Source organism: Diadema antillarum, unplaced genomic scaffold, assembly GCF_040938485.1.
Source record: "Diadema antillarum isolate AM-2024a unplaced genomic scaffold, OU_Dant_1.0 seq00001242_RagTag, whole genome shotgun sequence".
NCBI classification, from domain to species: domain Eukaryota; kingdom Metazoa; phylum Echinodermata; class Echinoidea; order Diadematoida; family Diadematidae; genus Diadema; species Diadema antillarum.
Genome location: NW_027272029.1, coordinates 397,404 through 407,189, shown reverse-complemented (window position 1 = coordinate 407,189; position 9,786 = coordinate 397,404). Strand labels below are relative to the sequence as shown.

Sequence of the window (9,786 nt, the reverse complement as noted above, 5' to 3'; positions counted from 1 at the left end):
CCCAAATTCACTGGATGTTCTGAGGAGCTTGTAAAGCCATCTCTTTAGCATGTGCGGGATTCCAGAGAAGGATTTCCTTTCAGCTTAACCTGTTCTCATGGTTTCAAAGACAATATTGTCACGCTGACCAGTTTCATTGCAGTTCACACATGTCATGTAAAATGACCGAAGAAGTCTAAAATGCACTAGACTACCAAGGACAGTAGATTAAAACAGGTCTTTCCTGCAGGACTAGGGAGGAAGATAGAAAAAAATTACAGCAATTGGATGTATTCCATGCTTTTTGTTTATGGTTCTTTGTTTTGATCAGCACACTGTTGGAGACAAGCATCTAAGCCACCGAGAATTTGGCTCCCGGCACAAGTTGGCCGTCCAAAGAATGAGGTACAGCACCGTTAAAGGAAGCTATATTGAATACATCCATTTCTGTTGGTTAGAAGTCTTCCTGGGTTTGAAAGAGGTGCCGGATGACTGCGCAGATGACATGAGGTGCGGTGTGCCACGTTGATGTCATATTCTCTCGGGATGCTGGGGAGACTCCCGGAGGCTACTAACGCTGGAGGAGTGCCAGTGTTGTATTGCCTCCTAGCAACTGTGTCGTTTAGCATCTGTTCTCTTGGTTGGTTCCATATCAATAAATTCCTCCCTTAACCCCTTGCTTACGGGAACCGACTATGCCATGTATTGACCTCAGCTAGTTCTGTTTCAGTAAATTATTCCCTGAACCCATTCTGTACGGGAACCAATTATGTCGTGTTTAGACCTCACCTAGTCCCGTTTCAGTAAATTCTTCCCTGAACCCACTGCGTACGGGAACCAATTGTTCCGTGCTTAGACCTCAGCTAGTCCCATTTTAATAAATTCCTCCCTGAACCTCTGACATTCGGGAACTGATTGTGCCATGTATTGACCTCACCTAGTCCCATTTCAGTCAATTCTTCCCTGAACCCATTGTGTACGGGAACCAATTATGTCGTGTTTAGACCTCAACTAGTCCCTTTTCAATGAATTCTTCCCTGAAGCCATTGCATACGGGAATCAACTTTGCCTTGTATTGACCTCAGCTAGTCCCGTTTCAGTCAATTCTTCCCTGAACCCATTGTGTACGGGAACCAATTATGCCGTGTTTAGACCTCAACTAGTCCCTTTTCAATGAATTCAGTTCTTTCCTGAAGCCATTGCATACGGGAACCGACTTTGCCATGTATTGACCTCAGCTAGTCCTGTTTCAGTCAATTCTTCCCTGAACCCATTGCCTATGCCTGGGAACCAAGTGTGCAATGTAATTGACCTCAACTAGTCCCGTTTGAATAAATTCTTCCCCCAACCCATTGCTTATGGAACCTATTATGCCATGTATGCCTATTAACCTCAGCTAGTCCTATTTCAATAAATTCTTCCCTGAAGCCATTGCTTACAGGAACCACTATTGCCATATGTTGACTTTAGCTAGTCCTATTTCAATAAATCCCTCAATTGACCCTTTGCTTACAGGAACTATTTGTGCTATACATTGACCTCACCTAGTCCCATTTCAATGAATTTTCCCTGAAGCCATTGCTTACGGGAACCACGTGTTGACTTCAGCTAGTCCTGTTTTAATAAATCCCTCAATTAACCATTTGCTTGCGGGAACCATTTGTGCCATGTATTGAAGTCAGCTAGTCCCGTTGCAATTAGTTTTTCCCTAAACCCATTGCTTACAGGAATCAGATGTGCCATATTTTAATTCCCAAGGAAATCGCAAGATCGTGAATGCAAAGGGTTAAACGTAATTGAGTTTTTTTTTTCTTTTTTTTTTGTGGTGTGTGAAAACCTGTTTTGCAATTGTAAAATAAGTGGTAAAATGTTTTACATGCTGTGATGTAAGCTTTTTACGTGGGTATACATCTGCATTATTTTAATTTTCAACTGCTTAGTATTGTAGTGTCTCCTAGCAACTGACTTCAGCAGACTCTTTTCAATAAAACAATGTGATGTCACTGGTGTACCCCATCCTATTCATATCAAGCTGCCTGTGAATCTACTTTGTATCTGTTACATCAATGCCTTCCCTTTGGTCATTTTCTTCTTCTTCTTTTTTTGTCATGTTTGTAAAGAAATGTTTACACCCATTATCTGCAGCTTGCAATGCATCTTTTTAAATGATGATATTGGTTTTTGCTATTAAATTTTCTTGAACAAAGCTTTTTGTCCTTAAAACCAGTTGTTTTGTTGACCTACAGGATAAATACTTGTATGCCAACAGAGAAAAAAACAACAAACAACCTCACAAAATAAAAATCTGATTGGCTTGCCAGAATTGCCAAAATATGTTTAATAAGTGGAAAGTTTGCAGTGAGATGCTACCACGGAACTATACTCCAAATATACATTTATTATGGGTAGTTGTACCACGACAAAGAAAATGATTTACCTACAACGTAACATTGTAACTTCACGCGACAAAGTATAGCTAAGTCAGTGCCAGTTTTATTTGTCTTTGAGTTCTCATGCACATGAGGTTGCTCATGATCATAGAAGAGAAGAAAGTATCTTTAAATCTTATTCTATGGCAGCATATTTTTGATAGTATGCATTCATGAAATATATTGCCAGCACAATTAAGACTGAAGTGTTTAAGGCTTTAAAACTCTATGCCCTCAGAAGGTTTAAGACCTCACCATTTACACAGACGAAATATAATATCTGTGTTTCCGGTGGTGTTAAGGACTTAATTGCCAGGGAGCATTCAGCTGTAACTGTATCTACCAGTGTTGATTTCATCTTTTCCTGACTGTACAATAAAACTGGTGTGTAATTAACCTTCAACGACATCTGTATGTGCATCATTTGTACCAGTATATTTAACGTTGGGGATATATTCAGTTTACCTTTGTCTTTGCTCGTTTCTCAAATTGTTGGTGCTTTTTTTTAATAATACTGTACAGAGCCATTATTTGTAATGGCCCTATTGATATTAAAGCTCGTCTAGATGAACTGTTTCACTTTCCATTTGACTTCTCTCTTGTGTTGTGTGTTGTGTTGTGTTGTGTTGTGTTGTGTTGTGTTGTGTTGTGTTGTGTTGTGCTGTGTTGTGTTGTGTTGTGTTGTGTTGTGTTGTGTTGTGTTGTGTTGTGTTGTGTTGTGTTGTGTTGTGTTGTGTTGTGTTGTGTTGTGTTGTGTTGTTGTATTAATTGGTGTTTATCCATTGTATATATATCTATCTATCTATCTATCTATATATATATATATATATATATATATATATATATATATATATATATATATATATATATATATATATAGCAAGAGAGAGAGAGAGAGAGAGGGAGAAGGGGATAGATCATGATCATGTGGCCAGGTAACAGATAAAGAACAATTATCATCAGTATTTTTCACAAAATCCAAACAAGGGCCTACATTTTCAGTTCTAGAGCAAGAGCAATGTGGGATAAAATCTCCTAGTCAGCTGTCAGTGTGTATGACTTCTATGTGATTTTCATCATTTCATGCTTTTTCATCATCAAAAGTTCAACCACAGTTTGACATAATTGGAGCTTGTAGTAATTAACATTGCTCCTATCAGTTTTAAAATATAACATTTGAATAGTTCTGAGAGAGGAATAGCTGTTTTCCCCCATTCCCCCCCCCCCCCCCCCCCAGCAACCCCCCAGCAATATAAAGCAAGATAAATCTAACAGCTTTACGATACAACTATGAAGATATTTTTAATTTAAACTTCTACGTTCTTTCTCTCTATCACCCCTCTCTTCCTTTTTCCCCTCTCTTTTCATCCCCTTCATTCATCCCTTTCTTTTGCTCTTTCCTTTTGTCTCTATATCTATCTATCTATCTATCTGTCTATCTATCTATCTATCTATCTATCTATCTATTTATCTATCTATCTATTTATCTATCTATCTATCTATTTACCTATCTACCTATCTATGTATCTATCTATCTATTTACCTATCTACCTATCTATATAAATATATCTATTTCTATCTCTCTTTATATTTATCTTCCCATCTATCTCTCTGTCTATTTCTATCTCTCTCTATCTGTCTATCTCTATCTATCTATCTATTCTATCTATTCTATCTCTATCCTTCTCTATATCTATCTATATATCTATCTATCTATCTATCTATCTACCTATCTACCTACCTATGTATGTATCTATCTATCTATCTCCTATACTTTTCTCCCCCAGCTCTAGAGGTGTGTAAGAGAAGAGTCCTAGCGATGAGTCTTCCCTCCATCCCGGACCACTTCACTGAGGCAGAGAGGACGATCCACCTATCGGCCCTTCTCTCCTTCGATGCTACCTGCATGGTAAGGCCCATGGACTGTGCCGCTATGCATCCCAGTGCTAACCTACTGCATATGCCATATATGTAGTGAGTCTAATTTTTTGCGAGTCGGAACTTCCCAACAATTTCGCAAATGGTTGCATTCGCAATCGTGGCATACAGTTATAAAGGGAGACCCCCATGTACGCATGTATATATGTTGCAGTCATGTCAAGGTAAGAGTTGATAATGTTTGTGTGTTGTTGAATTCACGAATATCACCAGACTTGTGTAATTCACACAAATAAAAACCTCGCAAAATATATGGGTATGCAATACCTTGTGTGTCTATGGTAGCGCTGTAATAGAGACTGGAACATATACAAGCCTATTGCTTCTATGTGTTCAAGTGAACTTTGGTGAATGGAATAAAATCAAACAAACAGAATCGTAAATGTTGGAAAAAAAAAGGTTTTAAGAGAAAGTTAGGTATGCAATTTCAAAATTTTGTGTGTATTCACAAAACCACACCTCAGTCACCTGAAGAGATGATGTTTTTGCCTCATGATATACTCTTCGGTTTCTGCATTAATCTTCAAGAATTTGTCTTCTTCATAAGAGGCTTTAACCTCCTCAAACCCACTATGCCCAAATCCTGTTTAATAGCATAGTATACATTCACACATATGTGTTACTCTGGGGGACTAAAACTGCGAAAAGTCTTGCTCACATGAACACCCGAAACAAACAGTTTTTGAAATTCAATTTTAGCAAGCCCCACAATGTTAAAACCATTATTTCCAGTGTGTGGACACAGTAAATAATTGTAAACATCTCACAATATGTGTTGCAATGCAAAAATTTGTCAAGCTTGATTGTTTTTTTTCCTACTGCTGTCATAATTTGTCTGCACTGTGTGTGTGAGGCAATGACTTCACCTCCTAAGCTTATTGGCACATGTAATTGTTGCAAATGTTATTGTTTCTTGAAAATATGTGAGAATGTATTTCCAAGCTTTCTTTGTCGAGTGTGTAATTCAGCATTTACTGTTCTGCTGCTTAGTTTGATTTGAACTGATATCAAAGAGTCAACTTTGATAAGAGTGGAGTTTCTCCTAACAATTATGATTTTTGTTGCACATGCATGACAACATTTGAGTCTATATCATGAAGTATTTCCATTTCGCAGATTTAGATTAGATTTCTTTTCTTGTGAACTAACCAGTAGACGGTGTCAGTGTTTGAAAGTGGTAATGTGAAATTCTCATTAAAAAATCTCTTTATCCTCACTGCTTAAACCTGACGCTAAATATAGCTCAATTTTGTTTCAGTTGCGCAGGGCTATCCCAGTTGGTTTGATATTTGTGAGAGTTTTTGCAAGAATGGATAAAACAGTGTAAATACGTCCTCATTGGCATTAACCTTGTCAGGAGAAAAACAAAAAACAAAACACAACTAGTAGGCAGCACCGGCAAACTCGATAGGACTATTTGCCATAAGAAAGCGTTCAAGTCGAGGTCACGTTTCAGTTCCAATCCGAACTTATTTGAGTGCATGTTGTATGCGGTTGCCAGAGGCTTCTCAGCTCTCCTGAAACACGAGAGATTAATTTTGTCGTCTATTTTGCCAGCAAGGTCGTTAATTGCTCTGCTGCAATCTCCTTAATTCAAGCCCGTGGAAGGGGGATTCTCCCATGTGCTTGAGAGTCAAGGTAACCACAGCCTTCTAAGTTGAAAGAGAAAGAGATATGGAGAGAGAGAGTGCGCGTGAGAGAGGGATGAACTAACATGTTTTGTGTGAGCTTTAACCCAATAACTCCCTATTTTTTGGGGAGGTATATATTTCCCAACAGGTTCATTCTTCAGAAATCCCTGGCTCAGAAGTCAGAGGGTTAAACAACTTCCCCTCGTATCAGCCTGTCTTATCCGGTGGCTTTACACCATTTCCACACTGAGTCCGTTGCATCAACAGAGCACCAAGCGCCCCCCCCCCCCCTCCAGTGGACCCCATTCAATGATGTTGGTTGCTAGAGGCAAGGTTGTAGGCCCTATCCTGAACCTGTCACATGACCTGAGGGGCGATGTAAGCCGAGACATGTGCTCCGGTAGATTTGGCCCCGTCACATGACCGATATACGATTTGCTAATCTCCCCTCGCTCTCTCTCTCTCCCCTCCAGAGGAAGTTGCCGTTCTCCGCGTGCGTCCCGCGAACTTCGCGGCAGGACCGACTGTCTCTGTCGCGAGTATTTTGTTGAAGTGCTACCCGGGGATGAGACATCATATCTCTGTGTGTGATGGTAACCTCAGTGAATTGCAGTTGTTTGTTGACTCAGCTTATTAGCTTCAAAAAAATGAGCCACTGAAGTGGATATGAAATATGATATGTCAACATCTGATTGAGGCAGTGCATTCCTCACATGAGAAAGTGACATCATGTGAGTGAGCTTTGTTTTGGGGCCATGAGTTAGCTGGATCTTCTAACCGTCTAGGGCAGTTGTAGAAACTTGAAAAAAAAAAAACGACATCAACAATAGCTCAAGTGAAATCAGGCTCCAACACTTTCATCTCCATATACTGTATATGCCATGGATTATAGGTGCTTTAATTTTCCACAAAGTTTCTGAGTTGAATGATGTTTGCAAAATATACAACATGCCAAACTGTTTCTTCTCATTATCTGAATGCAATGTATGTCCTTTCAGAGCCAGGAAATACCAGTCCTTCTCCCATTTGGGGGGTTAAATTTGATACTAATTTTTAACATTGTGTTCCTGTGGTACACAATCACGAATTTAATGATGTGTGATATTGTCCTACAAATCCAGATGGAAAAAAGTATACACATGGCAGGTAGATGAAGCCACAGACCAAGAAAGACATGGAAGGAAGGAAACATGGACTCAACTCTGAAAAATGAAAGCCAAAATGATAGGCATACAAAGAAAAGTCCAGGCAGACAAACAGGCATACATCAGTATTTTTCCTGAAGTGGTGGGAAGATGACCAAAAATGGATAAAGGAGATCATTTGGAGATGAGTTAGAAACAAAGGCAAATGAAATTCTCAGACATTTCTGGGATTTTTCATATCCATTCAAGGACAAAATTTGCACAGAAAACTCAGAACTACAGATTAGTGCTTAATGTGCAAATGAAAACAGCATCTTTACTTTAAAAAGGTGAAGCAGGCAGTAACAATATTTCAAAAGAAAAATTTTGCAGGAAAAGTATCATTGTATGACTGCAGACTTTAGGAAATTAAATTGATATGAATAAATAAATAGAAATGCAGAAAAATTAATCAATATGCGAGAATGTGGAAGTGTTCAAATAACTATTAGTGAGCTAAATGAATAGAGGAAACACAAGGAGAGCATAGAAGATAACTCAGTTCAAATTCAGTTCAAATTTCATTTCATATTTCCATTTTCTCAATGATGAGATTACAAAATTATTGACAACAAAACAAGAATACAAAATATATACAATCATGTCTTTTGATTGTAGAAGAAAAAGAAAAAGAAATATACTTGACACAAATGTACATGGTCATATCATGTGAAAATGTCACTAGTAAGTATAAGAAATATGATGGGGCCTACATAAAAGCTTTAAAGCTTGTAAAACTGTAGGTTCCCGATTTCATAGGCATATGATTTTACACAGAGAACGGATATGTTTGTCTTGACCAACTAAAATTACACCAGTACAAAAAATCGATAAGTAATAAACTAATGAACCACATAGACTCATAATGACTCATATGCCGTGTATATAGGGAACAAAACAAAACAAAAAAATAAGACAAAACAAAGCAACAAAATAAACCCTGTAGGGTTCATTAATGCATGGCGATATTTCAAGTGTACGGGATATCTTCTATCAGTTCCCCCCCAAATCACCACTTCCACACCGTCACACATCACCTGGAGTCAGCTGGCAAACTGTCCGCTTGTCAAGCCAGGCTTCCTCCCTCAACTCCTTGACATGGTAACGTCCTGTTTACGAAAACCATGTGCAAACCCTCAAACAACCAGAGCTATTATAACCCATTGAGGACGGACTGATTTTGCTATAACAAGCATTTCCCATAGACACCTGCCCGAGTATTCTTGGGACTCGTCTTCAACGGGTTAAAGAAAAAAAAAATGAGAGAGAGAGAGAAAAAAAAAACCCAACCATCCCTCATCGCTCCAAAGTTTCAATCCCTGCATTGCATGTATAAATGCTGCCTATAGGGGGCGCTCCACCTCTTACTAAGAGTAGGTGTCAATGTACCCATGGACCTACCTGTTGTAGGTCCATGGTGTACCAGACTTCCATCGCCCTAAATCACGTATCCCCTCTTTGTTTGGTTGTTTGTTTGTTTTTTATCTCTCACTGGGAATGGAGCACTTTCTTGACCCTTATCACTGGTGAAATGAATTATAGACTCGGTTCTGAGTTGGAACAGTTTACCTTGATTTCAGCTGACACCATTCCCACACTGTGATCTTTCATTGATGGAATGCGTGGTAAAAATGGAACCTTGCATCACTAAACCAACCAAGAGTCATCAGATAAGATTGCTCTTATTTCGTTCAGGTCAGGGTTTGAAAGCAGAGATTCTCAGCTCTAGAATTGTACGTCACTCATCAAACTGAGATGTTCCTGAAGTAAGTCTTGGGAAATCGCTAGGAAAGTTACTTCTGAGAAGAGGTGCTTTGTAGTTACTGTGCACAGAACTAAAAAGAGGATTAAAAACTAGATAGCATCTTGCTATGAAGGGATTATCAGATTAAGATAGATAATCATCCTCATTAAGCTCATTATACTAATGATACTTGACATGAACATTGCTGCTCACTGTTTTGAAGAGTTTGTGGGGTGTTTTCAAACAGACTTTTGTGCACCTCATAGTAAAAAATGAAGAAAACCACAGTCACACCCAAAATATAGTATTATAAATACTATAAAGACATTACATGTGTCATACTTCTTACTTCCAAACTTCAGATGCAGATGGAATTGGTTTACTCTTCTAGAGATACACTAGATTATTGAAGAAAAAAAAGGAAAAATTAGTCATGTAAACCTGAGACATGTTTTCAGACCTACTGGAAAACTGTAATATACCCTACTTCTTGTGGGTTTGTGATGCAAGGTCACACACATATGTACACAAATACTTTGGTGGATTTTTGAGGTACAGAATGCATCAGAAACTTGACTGATTTTTCCTCATTTCTTTTTTCAGTTGACATTGTGATGTGGACACTACATAGATTGCGGCAACAAAAGGGTATCAAAGTGTCAGTAATGACCATCTTTCAAAACCTTATGGTCAGTTTTGACCATGACTGTGCAGCGTGCAACCGCAATAATTACTTGATTAATTAGATAATCAATTAGACCAGCATGAAATTTAAGAGAGTTTCAGACAGTTTTTGTTTTGCTTTTCTTATTCGTATTCCAGTGCTGACAATTGTCAGTTGAGCCCAGCAGTGACAAATTCTACACCCCTCCTCCTTCCCC

The 9,786-nt window shown here is 38.6% G+C and overlaps 1 protein-coding gene across 1 annotated transcript in view; it reads left to right on the top strand.

Annotated features, from left to right (window-relative positions):
• Positions 1-310: 310 nt before the first annotated feature.
• LOC139745228 (mutS protein homolog 5-like) overlaps positions 311-9,786 on the top strand; it is a gene marked incomplete at its 5' end in the record, with an annotated part of 65,642 nt that continues 56,166 nt past the window's right edge. Inside the window, 3 exons of the mRNA XM_071655635.1 lie at positions 311-489; positions 1,408-1,448; positions 4,196-4,317. Of these exons, the coding sequence (XP_071511736.1) occupies positions 311-489; positions 1,408-1,448; positions 4,196-4,317 (342 nt within the window). The remainder of the gene's footprint in view (positions 490-1,407; positions 1,449-4,195; positions 4,318-9,786) is intronic.